The sequence below is a fragment of the Cydia fagiglandana genome, chromosome Z, assembly GCF_963556715.1.
Source record: "Cydia fagiglandana chromosome Z, ilCydFagi1.1, whole genome shotgun sequence".
Taxonomy (NCBI): Eukaryota; Metazoa; Arthropoda; class Insecta; order Lepidoptera; family Tortricidae; genus Cydia; species Cydia fagiglandana.
In genome coordinates this window covers 39,972,502-39,993,603 of record NC_085959.1, presented here as the reverse complement: position 1 = coordinate 39,993,603, position 21,102 = coordinate 39,972,502, and the positions used below count along the sequence as shown (strand labels likewise).

Below are 21,102 nucleotides of genomic sequence, written 5' to 3'. Positions count from 1 at the left end.
TAGTAGCACGCCCGACTTGAAGTAGACTAAACCTTTGCTCAGAACCAGTTTTCATACTCTTAGGGCCGCTCGCACCATTACACCCGGGTTAACCGGTGACCAGTACAATTTGACACTGGATTAACCCGTTAAAGCCGGGTTAATGGAATGGTGTAAGCGGCGTTAAGGGTACTTTGTTATGCTATATATGTAATATATGTACATATATAATTTATGAACGTGTTAAAAATGAAATGTTTGTTGTTAAAACACTAGTGATAGCTAATGATAAGATATAAATTCTGTTAAGCTTGTAAATACATAATCTAATCTCAAACTGTTTGACTGTATTTTGCTTTAGTAATCCAAAAGGCACTTCTAATCCAAAGAGAATCTGCAAAGCTGTATCCCAAGTGGATTGGATTTTTTTCTGCAATGAGCATGTTTGGGTACCAATGGTGAAGTTAGGGTTCCAACCGACAGATAGTCTTGCCAACCCATATTTTATGATTCATTTGCAACACTGATAACGGGGTTTGATAGTCAGCATCAGCTTGTCCATGGAACGTTAGTAAAATACTTAAATAAAACGGTAATTAGATAAAAATTCGAAATAAATATTTATTGATTGTTAATAATGGAATACAGAAAATAAAGTTCTTAGCGACAATAAACATTTGTTAGGCTTAAGAATAGTAATAATTTAAATACTTTATCGTATCGAGGCACCTAGTTGCAGGCTAAAGAGCTGACAAGTGGGGAGGGGAACATTCTTATCTCTCTGCTAGTTCAGAGAGAAGGAACGACATCCCTTAGCCGAGTACGGACTGATTTCTTTTAAATACTGTGTATAACCTATTGCCTGCCTATGTCCGTTAGAAAGGACATTTTATGACTTCATTTGAAAAGAAAATCAACAGTAATTTCAATTCAGTAAAATTTCTTAAACTTCATATTAAAACTACGTTACAAGTCACATTTTACAATATCATTTATTTAACAATCATTGCTACAAATAATCAAACGTCAATAGATTTATTACTACAAAAATAGACGTAGTTTGTATTTGTACTTCACTCGAGCAGCTTCATTAGAAAGGGGCAGCATAATTAATTCATCAGTCCGTACCATACGCGAGTTACCTAGCGGTAAGCACTACGAAGCGACACACAGGTTCCAGGACGCTCTGCCGAGCGTACGCACTATTCAGCCTCACAGCAACACAACTATTATTTAAAAAATTAAATGCTTTATTTGTTACACTTATACTGGAATATATGAGTGCTAACTTGCTAAGCACGCTCCGTGCAGTACTAAACTGTTAAGATTTTTTATTTTATTTTGCTAGTTGGCAACACTTTACCTGACGTGCTTCCAGTTATAATTAGCTTATACACGATTGAGTTTAATATGCAGAATGGAAATACAACATCGAAATACCTTTAACACTATTTATGAGTTAGTGTTAATAATACTTATGAGCAATGGGAGGATAGTTATGGATAAAAAGTAGAAACAAGTCAGAGGTTGCGCAGCTTATGGAATGTCCATTCTAAAGGACATGTAAAATTCGTACCTTCTAAACGACATTATATTATAAACAAAGTGAAGAAAGCTCTAAAACAAGGCACTGGCGTAAGATTTAAGCCAGGCCTAATAAAAGCATTTTCACTACACCTATAAAATCGACAAGTTATAAAAATTTGAATAAATATTCTACAGTTCATATTTGTCTTAGTCAACTAAGACCTACCAGAGACGTAGAATTTTTCACAAGGTAAAGTCTGGGGGTCAGCAGACGTATCTGCCAAGTACAAAATTAAAAATAGAGTGTATATGTATGATTTAATAGGTTAGTACTGCTACGGTGCGGGTGTTTAATTCTGGAACAGCGTGCGCGTGAAGTCGATGTAGTCGAGCGCGTTGGGGATGGGGCGCTCCGTCTTCTGCTCCACGTAGGGCTTCATGCGCGCCACGCAGTAATCCGCCATCTCCTTGGTGAGGTTCTGTGGAGTAGGGTTGGTATTTAGAAATAATTTAAGTACTAGAGGAACAAGTGACATGTCCGTTATAAAGGACAGGGGTCTCACCGCGTAGAGCTCGTCCTTGGTGACGTAGGCGCGGTCCTGGTGCGCGGTGATGGCACGGAAGGCGTTCTCGATCTCCTCCGAGGAGTGCACGTTCTCCGTCTCCTTGCTGATCATGAACGCCATGTACTCCTGGAGGGACACCTGCCCGTCGCGGTTCGGGTCCACCACGTCTGTTGGAATGGTCGTTTTTGTTACATGATTGTTTACAAACAGAACTTTAAAATTGGTATAGATTGAGAATGTGGTTTAGTAATTCGATGGACAATTAGAGTAACAAATGTTACAACGCAATTATTTTATTTTAATCAAATAGTCTATGCGAGAGAGAATAAATAAATTTTTCAATATAAATATATTTTTTGTCAACATTTACAAACTACTCGTAAATATACAATTTAAATTTATTTTTTTGAGATTAATTAGCCTACAGCTCATAACGGAGGTTTCGTTTCCTTTGCCCGCCGAAGTCAAATGACGCGCGCGGCTACAGCACAATATCAGTATTAGTGTATTCTGACACGGTTCACAATGTTGGACGCGCACGATAGGCGTGGCGTTCAAAGGGCTAAAGGTGCGTTCAGATCTAACGTGCCGCTAGCAGTGTTGCCAACTTGGCATAAATGATGCCAGATCTGGCATATTTTCACTCGCTTTGGCATCAAAATTTTCCATTTAGCATCTGGCATATTTTTTAGCATAATTTAGTCTAAGCCAAGTTTGCACCAACTTGGCAGCAACGATATGCGCCATCGCCTTATGTGGTTTATATTTTCATATAAATTTTGACTTTTGTGGACGGATGGACGTCGACAGACTATATAAAGTTGGTCAAGCAGATCTTGTCAGTAGAAAAAGGCGGCAAATTTGAAAAACGTATGTATTTAGCATTTTTTTAGCATATTTCAAAATTTTTGGCATAATCTAGACATTAGTCTAGCATTTTTTCAAAATCCGAGTTGGCAACACTGGCCGCTAGAGCGCAATTCGCGTATCGCTCGCGCAGTGCACAGTGCACTGTTCCACGCAAGCAGTTAGCAAACAGTAGTTTTCGCGGTGCGTTTACCACGTATAGAAACAGTAGGTACTCACTGAGGATGGCCTCGAACTCGGGGTCGGGCTGGCCCTCCTCCACCATGGGCAGGTCGTAGCCGAGCGCCCGCAGGCAAGACTTGAACTCGTGGTGGTTGAGGCGCCCGGACCGGTCCTTGTCGAAATGCTTGAACATCATCGAGAACTCCTTCAGCGCGTCCTCGCTTACGCCTGTGCAAAAATACAAAAATTGTAAACCAGTCGCAAGTAATGTGTATTTTGAAACACTAGATTATGGTCTAAATACATTTAACATTTCAATATTAAAACTCTTTTCAAATTGTTGAAAGCTCTCTATGGTACACGGCAAGAGAGACACCACACTAGCGTTTTCCGAGCGTCGGCGTATAGTCGTGTCCATGGCTGCTGATCGACGCAACGTTGGTGTAAAACTGCTACAGATGTAGTGCTTAATGGTTTCCGTCGTATTTTTTTGGAAACGTGTGTATTTGTCGTGCTACTTCAATTAGCCTCAGTAATGTTTGTACCGAGACTGACTGTTATAATAGTAAGACGCGTTCGTACGTTTCCGTGAAAATACGATGGAAAATAATTATGCACTACATCTGTACACTGCTGCCTTAAACGGTATTTAACATGTTTTAAAGACTTTAGAGAACATGTAACTGACCAGAATGGTTCCTGGCCTGTATCTGCTGCTCCAGGTTGTGCTGCATGCGCATGGAGAGCTGGTCGAGCTGGTCCCACTGCTGCGCCAGCCCCACGGTGCTGTGCTCCGTGTAGCGGTTGTCCAGGATCAGGTGCTCCTCGAGCGCGGCGCCTGTCACAGAGGATGGTTAGCTTTTTGAACGCCACAGACGGCAATTTACGTCAACGCAAAATCGTGACAACGACGCCAAAGACGGCATTTGACGTCAATCGTTTTTTGATGAAAATCTAATAAAAAACTACCCACTTTTAGGTTGGCATTATTTATTCACAAAACTAAATTTTACCCCCGAGGCATCAGTGGCACGGCAAATTAATGTGCCGTTTGGCGTTCAAAAGGTTAGTGAGTGGTAGTGGAGGCGGGTTTGGGTACAAAAAGTTAATCTATTTCAACATTTTCAACGACTTTTATTCATACTTTGTCTATTTTTATACTGGAGATGATGTCTAGATCTAAACACAAACTAGACATACGGGACAAAATAATATGGTACAAATATTATGACAAAATTAGCACCTAGAAATAGTTGGGAAACCCACCCCCTAATAAAATTGATTGACATTGAATCAGCTGTCTCTCCCTAAGAACATATACGGCGCGTTTACCAATCATTCAGGTCATCGGGCAAACGAATCGGCATACCGATCCAAAGGGTGAACGCAGCCAGCCTTATGGGAACCCCGCAGGGTTCGAACCTGGGTGATCCAGTCTAATATAAACTTAATAGGCTAGCGTATTTTTGGGAGTTAGTTTTAGTGATTTAGGTAGTTTTAATATGACCTAACACAGGCAGTACATACCCAGCTCCTCTAGACGTCGGAGATCAGCGCGGCGCGCGCGCACCTCGCCGGCGCGCTGGCGCAGCGTGGCCAGCTGCTGCTCGAGCGAGCCGGTGCCTTCCATCATCGATGTGCTGTCGTATCATTATTATTGTAAGTATCTATTCAAAGACAACGGCGATACTGAATGTCAGAATTAAGAAGAGTACATGCCAAGGTGCTGCAATACCCGATATTTTAGAGACACCTATCTGATAACGACTGTAAAGTACCCGGCGATAAATGCAGTTTGGAGTCAGTTGACTCTTTCTAATTCTGAATATCTCTATAGTAGAAATGTAGAATCAATTTATTAGTAAGTTGTCATGAAATTTGTTTTATCTATTCTATAAGATTAGGTGGGATATAAATTACATCAAACATAATATAAAAACAGATTCGAACCGATCTCAAAAGTAATAAGAAAACGAGATAATGACTAATAAATAAGTCATCTTTTAAACCATGGCAATCTAAATTTCTCTAATTTTGAAATCGGTTACACGCCAATGTTACACATCGATAATTAGTACATCAAAAGTAGAAAATGCTGGAAAAAAACGGTGTTTTCACGCACAGAACGACAAAAAAAGCATCGCCTTTTAACAAGTCCTTAATTTTAGCCGACAAGTGTGAAAAGGCGTGTTATGTTACAGTTCCGGCGGTACTTTACCCGTCCCAGCCTAGCAGTTGGTACCTGCGCATCAAGGCGGTGTTAGCATTTCCGTATTTCAACAGATAGCTCGAAAGACATAATAAAAGGCTTTACACGATACAGTAGTACAAATCTGGGGGCTAGCCAAGATGACGTTCGTTGATAGAAAACGCCAATCGAAACGTATGTATTTAAAAATAGGTAGCAGACGCTCTCACAATTCACGCACGCTCTAACTTCCTAAATTATCAGCGGGCGTATTATGGATGGCTTTATTCAAGTGATATTTAAAGTAACTCTTTAACGCCACGGGATAGAGTGACGGATACCGTTTTGTCACACTGTCAAGTAGTCAAGAATGCCATCATATCCGTGCAGCTTTCTGCCTCGATACGACGGATTGGTGTAGATACTGACCGGGTCTCGGTGAGCCACTGGTGGAACGCGTTGGCGTGCTTCGCGAACTCCTTGCGGAGCTTGTCGTTCTCCTCCTGGCGTTGGGCCTCCTTCGTCAGCTCGATGTCGCGCTCCGCTGCAAGTCAACCATACTATAAGTTTTTGGCAAACATTTAATTTTTGGTAGAGGCTTCTATCGCTGACTGTACTTTTCTTTCCACAGGCAAGTGAAAATCATCGAGGCAATTCTAAAAACCCCAAACACAATTAGGTTGCGTTGTTTTATCACAGAGTTCCGATGGCCACCAGATCAGATCGATGGTACCATAATATTGTATTGTCACAAGATGTACATATGTATGTAAATTTTCAGCTTCATTGGAAGTCGGGAAGTGGGTCAAATTTAACTTGCAAGATTCGACCCGCACTTACATAGGTACATTGCAAGTTAAATAAAAGCTTGTAATTAATATAAGGCTCAGAGATCTAAGTAATCAGGACTGTAGCATGAAGTAGAGTAAATTGGGTTTTTGCTAGAAAAAAATCTATATTAATGTGGGACTGACCTATGATCTTGCGCAGATTGCGCCAGGTCTCCTCCAAGGCCTCCATGGTGAACCAGGTGTAGGGGTTGGCCCCGACGTTGAACGACTTTATCTGCTCGTCGAGCGCGGCCAGGGCTTCGAAGTCGCTTTGGGCGGATGACAGTGACGCCTGTGCAATTGAATAATTTGTTAAGTAAAATATTTTTGACCGACTGAATGAATGAATATGAATGAACTCTATGCTATCTCAACCAAGCAAGAGAGAATAGAAGCGCCGTTATTAACGTCAAATTGACGTAGCGTTTTAACCGTTTGAACGCCACGCTTAACGTGTGCGGCGCTATCGTGAGCCTCGTCGTAATCCGAGTAGGTAGGTGTTGGGCTACTTGCCTGGAATTGCGCGTGGGCGTCGCGCAGCGCGCGGATCTCCTCGATGGAGTTGCAGCGCACCGGGTCCGTCAGGTCTTCCTCCGCGTTCTCGAACCACGAGTTGAACGCCGACGCCTGTCAAATGCACATGTGGTTAGCTAAAACTTAGGAATCTATTACTTTTAGCCAAGTTAACCTGTCCTCTCCCACGGCTCAAATCTGAGCCACAAAAGGTTAGTGACCTTTCATACAAAAAAAATGTTGTTTGTATGAAAGGTCACTAACCTTTGTGGCTCAGATTTGAGCCGTGGGAGAGGACAGGTTCGTGGAATTATATATTAAGGGTCCGATTTGCTGTTGCTGATACTCAAGCAAAACGTTCGTAAGGTATTTTTTGTATATTTATTATTTAACACTTTATTCACAAGACTCTGCTCTAGTTTAGATGCCACAGTGGAACACATGCTTGCATAAACAGCTTAAAAAATAATAAAATTTCTCGTAGTCGTTTAAAAAATTACGCTCCATCAATCAAATACAACAAAGATGGCGTGCGCGGCGCGGCGCGGCGTCGTGAGCCTTGTCGAAATGCATAAGGTCCACATTGGGTTGTAGCCGCGCGCGTGACGTGTTTCGTGGCTAAATGGCTACTGTGCTGGTGGCGTTACCTTCTTGGCGAACGTGAGGTAGAGCTCCTCGATCTGGCGGAACTGGTCCTGCAGCTCCAGCAGGCGCTGCTTCCTGGCGGCGGAGTCGGCGAGCAGCTGCTGCCAGCGCGAGATCACGTCAGCGTGCCGCTTGACTATGGCCGGGGTCTGTTCGTGGTTGGCCGCGACCAGTTGCTCTTTCAGGGAGGTGATGTTTTGGATGCCCTCGTGCTCGAAGGCGGCGAGGCCTGTGGATGACAATTACTGTTAAAAAACCGTACTAATATTCTTATTTTCCAATGCGAAAGCAGCTGTTTGTCTGTTACCTCTTCACGCTTAACCTTTCATGTGTGTATGGTGTTCAAATCAACTGAGGTGCTGTATAGAGCAGAAAAAAACATTCTCGAAAAAAAAAGTAAAAAAGATTAAGTTTTTGTCATTTTCCAGACCGTTTTTTTTAATGGAATAATGTAAGGCCTCAATCTCACCTGATCGTAAGTGCCGATGCAGTCTAGGACGGAACAAGCTTACCCAAATATCTATTCACTCTCGAAAGAAGAAGTTATAGTGGATTGGGTATAAATTTGCAGGAAGTGAATTCCACTCCTTTGCTTTCGCAAGATAAAGCTCTTTACACCACAGCCGAGGTTTGAACTCACCTTGATGGATTATTTATAACTATATATGAAGTGTGTAGGTTGTCTCACCGGCATCGAAGGTGTCCTGCTTGGTGAGCAGTGTCTGCACGGTGGAGAGGTCGCGGCCGAACTCGTCGGAGCGCACGTGGGTCTCCTTGTCCGCGATCCACGACTCCACCACGTCCGCCTTCCACAGCAGCTGCAGGTACGCCGAGTTGTCCACCAGCGCCGCCTTGCGTCGCGCCGCTAGACTCGTCAGCTTCTCCAGTTTGGCCTGAGTGGAATTGTAAAGGGTTATTTTAAAGGGAAGGATACAATAAAATTGCATTTTGCTTAAATTTAAAGCTTAACTGATAAAATGGAAAAGAGGAGGATGCTAAAAAAGTCTATACAAGTAGGTACCAGTCGTCCATATAACTCGATTCCCATCGACTTGTCTGATATTCAGTCTCTTGGACTTTTTTCATTAAACTTATGTAGAAAAGGAACGGCAATTCAGCTACAGCTTGCCTACGAAAAATCTAGACGCGCCGCCACTGGTAATTACCTAAATGAATTGAAGAAGTGAAAAATAACTGTGTCAATAAAGAATATTGTAGGATGTCATAAATGTCATTTGGTTATAGCATTTCTTGTATTTCTTGTTTGATACAAGAATTTGCCATGTTTGCCTTGCGAGACAATCCCGGCTGCGAGAGCCTCGTGCTTGATGCTTTGCGCAGTCTCAGGTTACTCTAGCCTAGAGTCCTGTGTTACCTGTAGCGCGCGGATGCGGTGCTGCAAAGCGTCCGAGTGCAGGTTGCCGGCGGCGAGCAGGCGCTCGCCCTCGGCGGCGAGGTCGCGCACGCGTTCGCCTCGCGAGGCAAGCTCGGCCTCGAGGGCCTCGTGCTTCTTGAGGAGGCCTTGGACGGCGGCCATGCTGTCGCCGCAGTCCCCGACCACGACCAGCTGCTGCTTCTCGCTAACAACCAAGCGACAGTGTCATAATATATTATGCCTTCGTTAAATAAAAATAAGAATTCACTAAAAGTATAGAATTTCAAGAATAATGTAGTCTCATTTTATTACACATGAATTTACGCGATCTAAGTTGCTTTTTATATTCCAGATACTAAAATGACAGGACAGATCAATTGGTCAAAATGGAGCTAATGACTGTAATTTTGATATAATGGATACAAGCAAGCAGTGTGCCGTCTCTCATAAGTATCGGTATATTGCAATGCGCTCGTGCACGTCTACGCACACGCTTCCGCTTGACTACCCTAAAGGACTTTGCATGCATACCAGAAGCAGTGGGAAAAAGGTTTCTCAACAGTTAGTTACCTGATCCAGGCTTCCTCCTCGTCGACCTTGGCGAGGAACTGCTGGTAGGCCAGCGACTGCTGGAGTTTGGCGCCGCGCTCATCAGCCAGCGCCTGCAGCTCCGACCACGCTAGAGCTAATAAAAAAATGTATTGTTCAAACCGAAATAATGACAACTCTAGCTGTTGACAGTTCATTTCACAGTTTAGCTGTGCGAGGCAGGAAGTTTCTGGAGAAACGCACTTGAGGACTGCCAACCATCTAAGCGTCACTTGCACCATCCCACTAACCCGGGGTCTACCGGTTAAACCTGGAGTTACTACGGTTACCAGTACAATTTGACACTAAGTTAACGGTTTAACCGCTTAACCTCGGTTTAGTGGGATGGTGCAAGTGGCCCTAAGTGGTGAAGATGGAGATATAGATATATTGATGGAGATTAGGTGTCAAGATTATAAGATTTCGCTATACGTTACGCATCTTATTATCCCTTTGCCTACGGTTACAATCATATGCATAGGCAAACACCACATGCGACAATGATTGAAATAAATCACAGATAAAGATAATGAAATTAATATAATGATTCATGCAATCGAGATTATTCGTTGTACGCGTGACACTAAAACCAGCCTAAGTGAGTCCATTTTTTGCTTACCACATCTTCGAGTTACAACGAGTCTCTATTGTTTCCCAAAAAGTTTTAAGTCATAATGTATTGTTTGTCCGCATTTTCGTTAGTCATAATTTGTTTGGTTCAGAAACGCGTTCCTTTTCAGGATTGCCATAGAACAAACCTAACCCAGGTTGGGTTCAGTTTTAGGACTAATGATAATATGACAAACGCCACGGCTATCGTGTGCGGCCCGTCATCGTGATCCTTTGGCGGCCGAAGGGATATTGAATTTATCTTTGACATTGATATGGCTTTCCATTCACTATCGTCTAGATAAAGTCGTCTTATGAGAGAAATATCCAGTTTGAATAGAATCTAATTTAAAAAATAAGTTCTGTCTGAAATAAATACCGATAGCAAAAATAATGAAAATAAAAAACCAGAGCATTCTAAATTATTTAAAACGTTCAGCCGAATATCCATTCCACAACATAGAACCGCCTTGTCGAAGGCGGTTAAAAAAATCTAACATTGACTGTGCTGAGGACAAGAGAAAAAAGCGGCCAAGTGCGAGTCGGACTCGCCCATGAAGGGTTCCGTAGCAGCGTACTTACTAGATCTTGTTCAAACCAATTTTCGGTGGACGTTTGCATGGTAATGTACATCATATATTTTTTTTAGTTTTATCATTCTCTTATTTTAGAAGTTACAGGTGGGGAACCACATTTTACCACTTTGGAAGTGTCTCTCGCGCAAACTGATATTAGAAACCTCAATATCATTTTTGAAGACCTATCCTGTATCTATATACCACACACGTATGAGTTTGATGAAAAAAAAAATTGAGTTTCAGTTCTAAGTATGGGGAACCCCCAAAATTTATTGTTTTTTTTTTCTATTTTTGTGTGTAAATCTTAATGCGGTTCACAGAATACTTACCAAGTTTCAACAGTATAGTTCTTATAGTTTCGGAAAAAAGTGGCTGTGACATACACGGACAGACAGACAGACGGACAGACATGACGAAACCATAAGGGTTCCGTTTTTTGCCATTTGGCTACGGAACCCTAAAAATAAATTGTCCGTAACAAGGCTATTTTACTTAAAGTTACACACTACACATTTTTGGATTTTTTAAGTTGTTTCTACTCACAATCACGAGTCCTTTCGATCTTAATAGAAGAAAAAAATCGCGCCAAAATTTACTTACGTTTTTCGATCTTTCCATTAGCAAGACTATGAAAAAATTGTAAAACCTTGGGACACTTTTTTTCTCCTATTAAGATGAAAAGAGCTCGTGATTCTGAGTAGAAAATATGAACAAAAGTGTAGTGTTACTACTTTAAATAAATTGTCCGTAACAACAGTAGGTACAGTCGCCCCCAGCTCACTTGTAGCAAAGTGTCCCTTCTCCAGCATATCGGCCACGATAACTGGCCACTCCTCCTCCATGAGGTAGACCCACCACCATTCGGAATAACTCTCAAACGCGACCCGCACATCCTCTATTGTGTACTTGTTCCAATCTGCAGATCGACCAATCTTCTCTTTACATATGTCACATATCAGGAAATACGGACTTACAGATGTAGTGCATAATAGGGGATATTACTGCAATGTTCTGCCGCCAGAGTGCAGCACTACCGACACAGTAAATTCATAGACTAGCTTATACATACTGTTTTTTGACCAGTTTTCACAGACAATAAAATACGACATTGATGCATCAAGGCGGTTTGTTAACAAGGGCCTACCGGTAAACGCGTTAATCGAAATTTAGTTATCTGCCTCTTTATCGCTCGAATATGCAAGAGTGATAGAGAGATTAGATAACGACATTTCGATTTTCTTGTTTCGCGGTAGGCCATATGATTGACGTGACGTGTGATGTGTCAATGTGGTTTGTTTACTGTATGTGCCCCAAAGGTGCCACCTACATAGAGCTTTGCCTAATATTCCCTATTGTTGTCCATCGTATTTTCTCTGAAACGTTCGTATTTGTTATGCTGCTTCAGTCAACCTCAGTACTATTTGTAGCGAGACTAACTGAAATAGCAAGACACGTTCGTACGTTTCCGTGAAAATACGATGGAAAATAATTATGCACTAAATCTGTACTAGATTTTTTTTGACGAGTAGTTAAAAATGACTAAATATAAAAATGTTTAGACATGAAAATTTGAAAATGACTTTCTGAGTTGAATAGCAGCAGCTTTAATTTTTGTTGCTGCCTATGTTGTCAGTGTTACTTGTTGAGGGTCTTTATTCCTGTAAGAGAGGTACTTCGGAGACTGAAGCTTCACATACAACTTTGAATTTCTTCGCAAATCTGGTGTTTTATTTTTAGTCATTTTAAGAAGGAGTATATATAGAAGATATGTTTTGGAATGGTGAGTCTTTAGATGCTCTGTTTTTTTTTCTTATAGCCAATGGTATAATTTGTAAGTGATTCAGACTGGATATTTTTTAGCGTTTTAGTAGCGTAATATTTTTATTATGAGTAAAGTTAAGTTTCCTATTTATCACGCATGCATGTCACGTATGCGTAGCATAGAATTGCGTGTTTCACAGTCTCACACGAGTGTGGAGAAGCAGTGTTGTATATCTCACTCAACTCAGACGGTTAGTAAGATGGGTTAAAAATGTACTTAGCATGTAAACACAAATAATTCGCAGACAGAAGAAGGAGTGCTGGCAGGGGTGCGATACTCCTGACTTCGGGCAAACTCGGCACTGTTCGGCTTAGCTATGCTCCGAGCAATTTTTAGGGTTGACACAACTTGACGTCCCTTTGCGTGCACGACCACAGTGAAGATCATGGCTTCAATTTTGACAACCCTAAATAGCCGCAAGGGATAGTGTCATATATTAGAAAAACAGCATCATTCGACCCGGAACCGCTGTCAACATTTGGTTTTGTAGGAAGTTTCCTTTCTATACGATAGTACTATTTATTCAGTGGTGCTGGGTGTGTAGTGGTACATACCGAGCGCCTTGAGCCGCTGCTCGATCTCGGGCACGCCGAGGTTGGACACGTCCATGAGCTTCTCGCCGGCCTCCTGCACGGCCTGGATGGCGGGCTCGTGGCTCGCCAGCTCGGCCTCCAGCCGCTTGTGCTTCTTCAGCAGGTTCTGGACGCCGGTCAGGTCGCGCCCGTAGTCGTCGGACGCCACCAGGAGTTTCTTCTCTCTGCCACGTTACAACGGTGTTAGAGGTATGTTTCTCGAAATTGAGGTTTTTAGTAAATAATGTACAGAATGTTTTTTTTTAGGAAGCAGCTAATTTGATCTAACTGGTTAAACACTAAAAGTTTCATACAAAATTTAAAATATTTTTTAAAATTTTTGATGGATAAACGCCAAGCAACAAATAAAAAATAATATGGCAATAACAGAAGAGTCACGTTGGACGAGGTTAGGCCTCAAGGATCTTCGTTGAAGGAACAACACTCACTTGATCCAGGACTCCTCATCAGCGATGTCCCTGAAGAACTGATGCAGGGTATTGGCCTCGTGCAGGCGCGCGCGGCGGTGCGCGGCCAAGTTTCGCACGCGCTCGAAGCGCTCGTTGATGGCGCTGCGACGCGACCCGATGCCGGCGCTGTCGAACTGACCGCTGGACACCAGCGCGTCGGCTTGCGCGTTCATGTCTGGAACAGTGAAGCTGGTTAAAGTCTGATTTAGACGGCGCGCGAACTCGCATGCGTATTCTCGCATCGTCTAAAAGAGCCCTAACATACATTTAGCATCTCAGTCGTTAAGACTAGTAGCTTAGTTTCCTGCTGGAGTCTTCTCGGCTAGGTTAGGTTTAGTGAACCTAATCGAACCTAGCGAACTCGAAAGATCAGGTTGAGTCCCTCAACTAATCTAGCTGGAGCGCATAGTCAGTAGAAGCATAGAGCAAAAAATATATAGAGTGCCCACTCGCTAATCGATGCTAGACGTCGACTTTGAAAATAACAGTCGTTTTGATACCAAGAAAAAAACTTAAAACTGAGGTATGGAGTGAGCACTCTATTCTTACTATATTTCTCTAAAAGCAGTAGATTTCTCTATAGTAGTGTAGTAAATTCAAATGAGACAAGGAAGGGTGACCATTCATGAACCTTCACGCATCGAGATACGTGTACAAATAGTTATGTGTTACTGACCGTTAATTCTGTCCTCGTGCGCCTGGATGTCGGCCTCGACAAGCTGGTGCTTTTTCATCAAGTTCTGGACGGAGGCCAGGTCCTTGCCGGAGTCTTCGGAGGTTAGGAGGCTCTCAACCTGTTGGTCAATTGGTTCAATAATTTATTGTTTTGAACTAATTCTGAAAGCTCGATAAAAGAATACGTCATCGCGACTTACTGGCAGTTTCGAAGGCGCGCACTTTGGCGTACAGGTTCGCGCTTTACACTATCTATATGTATTTCTCAGTAAGACTGCGATGTTTTTGCCAGTAGTTGGAAGATATGTGATGAACTGATGAATGTAAGAGGTTATGTGAGGCGATAGATGATCACCTGCGTCAAGTCTTGTACAGTCAGCTGCAGAGAAAAATGACCCCTCCTGCATACAAGTATGTATGCAAAAGTGCTAAGCGAATAGTATTGCTGACTATGCATGCAATACAATTTTAGGTAAGTACTAAAATAACATAGTATGCATTGATATACAGATTACACGGTGGGACACGAAGGTACTGTGATCAGTACCTTGGAGTCCCACCGTGTAATCTGTTGTTTGAAATAAAAATATTATACTGACCTCTCCGAGCCAGAAGTCGAGGTCCTTGACGGCAGCGATGTAGGTGCGCTGCTTGTTGGCCTCCTTCAGCTTCAGCGACTTCTCGGTCGTCTTCTGCGTGAGGAACATCCATTGGTCCGCGATGGACGCTAGCCGAGCCTGTTAAAAGTTACACATGAGTTTAGGCACGTAATAGTAAATGTAGCACTAATGAAATTGACACTCGTAAACCGAATATTTTAAAATTTAGATATGTCTGTGGATATGTCACCTGCACGGCGTCCTCGCTGCCGCTGCACTGGCCGCGCTGCACTAGGTTGTCTCCCATGGCCAGCACGGACTGGATCCGCTCGGCGTTGGCGGCCAGCTCCGCCTCGAACGCCTGGTGCTTCTGGTGTTTCGACTGGATGTTGGCCGGGTCCTGTCGCAAACGAATAGGGGGTATTACTGCAATGTTCTACCGCCAGAGTGCAGCACTTGCAGATATTGTAAATAATAGAGTAACTTACACATTCCATGCCTTAAACAGCTTTTTGACAAGTTTTCACTATGACATTGCATCAAAGCGGTTTGTTCACGCGAAACGCGAAAATAGAAATTGAATGTGCCAGAGGCCGTAATTTTGTGTTCTACGGCAGGCCATTAGTATGTGCTAGTGGCGCTCTCTATGCAGAGTTTTTCGTAATATTCCCTATTATGTTAGTTCTTAAATTAAGATGTCAAAACGTCTTTAAATATTGTCCGACGGATAGAAATACTGCTGGTGAATGTATTATATGTGAAAATGAGGTGAGAATATGTTACCTTGTAGCTCTCTTCGGTAGCGAGCTGCAGTTTCTCGGCGATCCAGTTCTCCATCTCGTCCGCGTCGCGGGAGAACTGCTGCAGGGTCTGCTCGTCGCCCAATCTACCAACATTTACATTTATTAACAATTTCTACTTGATATTATGTTTATTTTATTTGTGATTAACTCTTACAGGTGACCCCAAAACGCCTACAAGATAATACAATAAAAAAAAATGTGACAGGGAACCATTAGACAAATCTTAATTTTTCTAAAGATTACAACAGTTTGGAAGTACCTATAAATAATAAAAACAATTACACAATAAAGGGGGTGTTTTATTTACGCGGACCACCACTGACACATTCAAAGGTCATCACGAAGGTTGGGCACGCCTATCGTGTGTGGCGTCATAGTAAACCTTATCGGACTGCACGAAGGTTGATATTGGGCTGCGGCTACAGCTCAGCGCGTCAGTACATTAGGCTGTAGCCGCGCGCGTCAGTTGACGTCTTTGTGGGTGAAGGGGTGAAAGTAAGAATACCTGGATCTCTTCTCGATGAGCGCCTCCTTGAGGTGGCGCCAGCGGTCGAGCACCTGCCGGCGCTTCTTGTCGATCGGGTCGGCGGCGTAGTGATCGGACGCGATCAGCTGGTCGGCCAGCGTTTGCAGCTGAGCGATTTTCTCCTCCTGTTAAGCACAATAAAGAATTTACTATCAGTTTAATTAAAAGCTACTGAGCTTTCAGATCACTCAAGTAAATTTTAATTTAGTTTTGATTATTACTAAACTGTTTAGGTGACAGTGGACCCCAACGTCTTAAATTATAAAAAAAGTCTAAGTACGATGATAGTTTTTACGATACGTATCCATTCGGGAGGTGATTAGAAGACACGTTTGCGACTGTCGTAAGCTACGAAGTTTACCGCAAGGCGCGATGTGTAAAAGTATGGCGACATATCGACTGGATTTTTTATCGTATTCCCCTTTAAGCTTCCACGAGTGCACCGCGACAGGATCATGCGCGCGACATAGACCACCCATCTTTTTCTATGTTTATTACAAAGACACTGGTATTCTATCTTGCTCGAGAGACAATGTCTCGGCTCACTCATACTAAGCCTACTGGCTGGAATCTTCAAATTGGGGTGTCCGTTTGATTTCTCGTTACTCACATGGGCGTTGATGGCCTTGTCGAAGTCCTCGTGCTTCTTGATGAGCTGCTCGACGTTGTCGGGCTGCGCGCTGTCAGCCTGGTCCGCCTGGTCGGCGGGCGCCAGGAACGCCTCGCGCGCGCCCATCCAGCCCTCCGCCTGCTCGCAGTCGCGGTAGAACAGCTGCAGCTCCAGGTTCTGGTCGAGCTTCATGCGCCGAGCTACCCACGCCCTAGGGAGTTGATAGTAAGTAAACACTTTATTATACAAAAAAGAAACCGGTCAAGTGCGAGTCGGACTCGCGTTTCAAGGGTTCCATACATAAGTCCGACTTACGCTTGACTGCACATTTTTAACAGGTTCTGCTGTCATCTATAGGTAAATAACTATTTTGTGTATAAATATACAGACAGACGTACGAGTGATCCTACAAAGGTTCCGTTTTTTCCTTTTGAGGTACGGAACCCTAATAAGGAATATTGGTTACATCAGATAAAACATGAAATGTGTAGTACAAAGGCTAACTTATTCCTAAGATGGTTAAACATTGAAGATCACAGCTAGGATGATGATATTAATTTTTTTCGAGCAGTGTAAGACGTCAAACGGGGACTGTAGCGTCAAGTCGAAGGGGCTTGGTGGCTACAAGTCTATACATAGATGACATATTTGTTTCATATCTTTCCACAATGAATAGTGTCTTTGAACTTAACATATTTTGTGATCACAATTACATTAATTGATACATTGTTTGTTGCACGTGAATTGATGTAAAATGTAGGTATAAAAATAAATTTTCAACTCTAACATTACTCCCGTTGTTAAAATATCAATGTGTTCCCGCCAAATTTTCTTGAATTTACTAATAAGTATGAAAATATGTTAAAGCAGACGCATTAAAAACTTTCAGTTGTATGTACACCACTCGGCAGCAAAAAGCCGCGTGGCAATATACCCACTATCATTTTATTGCTAGTTACCATAGGAACATGTTATAACACATTATAAGAAATCACGAAACGTGACTGCTTACAGATTGGTCGCCATAGAAAACAAGAAAACTTCAAGTGATACACATACACACTTACACTCCAAAAGTTACATACATTATTGTCCAGCATTCGGGCAAACTTTTATAATAATTATTGAAAATTTAAATATTTTACTACACACTATCACTTTTCTGAATTTTAAATAAAATGGCAAATAACACGCAAAACAGCAAAATGTATTGCAATCGCAAAATATAACTATGCATGTATTTGTATAAACGAAGTGAGTACAAATCTAGTGCATAATTATTTTGCTTCGTATTTTGACGGAAACGTACAAATTGGTCTTGCTATTTCAGTCAGTCTCGGTACCAAAAGTACTGAGGTTGATAGAAGTAGCATGACATATACGAACGTTTCCGTGAAAATACGATGAAAAACAATTATGCACTACATCTGTATATTGATCGATGGTCAATTATGTGAGATGGTATGATAAATAATGTGCCAGAAATGAAAAATAGCGTAATTGAAAAAAGGAATGTGATTTTTTTTAAACATAAGTAGGTGTATAAAAGAATCGCAAAAGCTATAAAACAAAAACTTAATCGCATAGGCACAAAATAAGTATTGCATGGCAAAAAAAAATAAAATGAAACATGATTATCGACTGTATCCTTCACTGCACAGTCACCTCAGACGCCCGCCTGGGGAGCGCCCTGATGTACAACGAGCTGCACAAGTGCATACCCACTTCACTTTATGAATGAATTCAAAATTGTATCCAAAATTAAGTTCCATTGAACACTAAGAGATTAATCCAAATTTTACTCCACAGTTTACGTCAGTGATGCCAACAGACCTTCTAGGACAAGCATAATTAAATAGAAGCTTGTAATAAAATAAATAACAAACTAAAAAGCAAAGCAGCTAAAAACTAACAAATCAAAGAGAGGCTATGAACTTTCGCTGTGCAAAAATAATAAATCAATTAACAAAATTCATTATTTTTAATCTAATTGTGATCACAAAATATGCTGTTATGTTAATTTAACGGCCCTAAGGCCGCCGCAGTTGTTTAATTTGGTAGTGTTCACGTAGCGTGCAACGCCACTAGTTTTATAACATACGGCTGTACCTGTTGAAAACCGGCCAAGTGCGAGTCGGACTCGCGCACGAAAGGTTCCGTACCATTACGCAAAAAAACAAAAAAAATATGTTTGTTATATGGGAGCTTCACTGAAATATTTATTATATTCTGTTTTTGGTATTTGTTGTTATAGCGGCAACAGAAATACATCATCTGTAAAAATTTTAACTGCCTAGCTAATACGGTTCATGAGATACAGCCTAGTGACAGACAGACGGACAACGGAGTCTTAATAATAGTCCCGTTTTTACCCTATGAGTACGGAACCCTAAAAGTGGTGTGCAATGTAGTCAGGTCTTACTTCTCCAGGTCCTGGCGCGCGTCGCCCATGTTGTTGAGCTTCTCCTGGATGTCGACGCTGGCGTAGTGGCCGCCCTGCAGCAGCTGCTGCCCGAACAGCTCCAGGGCCTGGAACGTGCCGGCGCGCGCGTCCATCTCGGTACGGTGCTCCTATATGTCAAATAGAGTCAGTCAGTATTGGAGCATAGGTTTTGGAGCACGGTACGACAGTAAAGGTGCATCCAGTTCTGACGAACGCGTACGCGTACAGTCAGCATCTAATAGATAGTGACGGCCAAATACATCGTAACACGTCTTTGTTACCATAGAAATTAGGATGTGTAAGTTAAGTGCCAATATGTGACGTTCCACGGTAAACAAACGGCTGGCGCTTACGTCGCATAGCGCCTGAATAATATTGGAGCGGCGTTTATAATAGCGTAAGCGCCAATCGCCATAAGGTACCTTTACCCGTGGGACGTCACATATTATTTGGCAACATATATGTTCGTTTACCGAGATTGCGCGCGTTTTTCGAATGACTTTCGCTAGATCTGAATGGGTCGCACCGTTATATTAGCTTGTTTAAAAATAATACCAAATCTATTAGCAATTATAATAGATTTAATACTATTTTCGAGTTGTTAAGGTGACGGAGCGTAATATCCAGATAAGTGCCTTATTGAAAATAAACAACACTTATTATAACTTAACTTTTTGGAAATTTTGAACCCCATAAAAAATATAAGTAAAGATATAAAGGTAAAAGAGCGGAAACAACACCAAATAACCAAATGTGAGTGACAAACATCAAAGAACATTAGGAAGAAACCAAATATACAGTACCGCAAAATCAAACACACAACAAAGATTATATTACAATTACTATAAAATTTATAAATACAAACATCAAAATTGGATTTGAGAATACAGGACAACACCAAAATTATAAAATAAATCCTAACATTTGCTGATCATAAAATAAGTAAATATTTACCTATTAGGGTACATGAATACTAAAAAGGCTCTGTTAAAACATAAGAATAAATTTTCGGGTGGGTCAGGTTGTATTAATAGTGACTTGAATACTTTAGCCGCTATATTTTAGTAAACTAATCACTTTATTAAATATATAATTAAACATAATGTGAAGTGTAATTAAAATAACAATAAAAATATCACTGAGAGCATTAAAATTACAGAATACCTTTTGTAAGGTAGAAGTATTAGTGCTCGACGCTGCACTAGTATTCGAAATGGGCACTTTATGTCAAAGTGACAAGAATTAAATTCGAATACAGAAAAATCTTCGCCGTTCAAATTTAACCTATATTACTTTGACATAATGTGCCCATGTCGAATACTAGTGCAGCGTCGAGCACTAGTACTTCTACCTTATTTCTTAATAGCAAATTTTAATGCACTCTTGGTCTGTTAATGAAAAGTCAGAACGCCGACGCGATGAAAGTGTCCACAGCGTCGACGTCGCCACAACGCAATACCAGTTTTACGATCTGTTTACCGATTTCGCACTAAAAGTGGCCCTTATATCGTCGCAATAAGGGTTAAGAATCTGTTAACTGCGTCGACAATGGTATCCAGGTGAATAAAGTATGGTTGACAATGGTATACGCCACGCATATTTTAACTCCTCAAGTCCCAGCAAAAGACAGCGTCGAAAAGTGTATGAAAATTTGAAAATTTTGATACACCTGGGGTTGACTTTTCATATTTTTATACATTATGTATGTATCCCGTGTGCCAATATGGCGTCCGTGAGGCTTTGCCGACGCGACATCACGTCTGCGGGACTATAGGAGTGGGAGACTTTATGAGAGTATAATAAAACTGGTATTGTGTGTGTTGCACACTCGTGTATTATTGTTTGTGTGTTAGGCGCCACTCATGCCTCTGACCTGCGGCATTATGCCGTATCGCGCGTCTATCTCCAGCCGGTGAGTCTACAACACGTCACTGTTTTACTATTGGAACATTTATAAACCCAGTAAGGCCCAGGTTAGAGTTAAGGCTTTTTTTATATGATAAAACAGAGGGAATGGAAACCCTTTACTGCTGTGATGCGATTACATTAACAGAGAAAATAAGAGCGTATCTTGTACTTCCAAGAAAGGAAAGCAAAACTCAGTATTGTCATACACATATTTCGGAGCATTTCGGAGGATATTTATCTTTTATGC

General features: G+C 41.7%; 1 protein-coding gene across 1 annotated transcript in view; it reads right to left on the bottom strand.

The window, feature by feature from the left end:
• Positions 1-575: 575 nt before the first annotated feature.
• LOC134678193 (spectrin alpha chain) overlaps positions 576-21,102 on the bottom strand; it is a 47,395-nt gene continuing 26,868 nt past the window's right edge. The window contains exons 25-46 of the mRNA XM_063536654.1: positions 20,821-20,865; positions 18,927-19,075; positions 16,505-16,715; positions 15,874-16,019; positions 15,349-15,451; positions 14,816-14,965; positions 14,566-14,703; positions 13,968-14,085; positions 13,271-13,466; positions 12,804-13,006; positions 9,223-9,337; positions 8,653-8,857; positions 7,966-8,170; positions 7,280-7,506; positions 6,633-6,746; positions 6,264-6,411; positions 5,719-5,833; positions 4,629-4,741; positions 3,790-3,939; positions 3,159-3,329; positions 2,070-2,239; positions 576-1,985 (exon numbers count right to left, since the gene is read on the bottom strand). Coding sequence (XP_063392724.1) covers positions 1,857-1,985; positions 2,070-2,239; positions 3,159-3,329; positions 3,790-3,939; positions 4,629-4,741; positions 5,719-5,833; positions 6,264-6,411; positions 6,633-6,746; positions 7,280-7,506; positions 7,966-8,170; positions 8,653-8,857; positions 9,223-9,337; positions 12,804-13,006; positions 13,271-13,466; positions 13,968-14,085; positions 14,566-14,703; positions 14,816-14,965; positions 15,349-15,451; positions 15,874-16,019; positions 16,505-16,715; positions 18,927-19,075; positions 20,821-20,865 — 3,321 coding nt within the window. The 3' untranslated portion in view covers positions 576-1,856. The remainder of the gene's footprint in view (positions 1,986-2,069; positions 2,240-3,158; positions 3,330-3,789; positions 3,940-4,628; positions 4,742-5,718; positions 5,834-6,263; positions 6,412-6,632; positions 6,747-7,279; positions 7,507-7,965; positions 8,171-8,652; positions 8,858-9,222; positions 9,338-12,803; positions 13,007-13,270; positions 13,467-13,967; positions 14,086-14,565; positions 14,704-14,815; positions 14,966-15,348; positions 15,452-15,873; positions 16,020-16,504; positions 16,716-18,926; positions 19,076-20,820; positions 20,866-21,102) is intronic.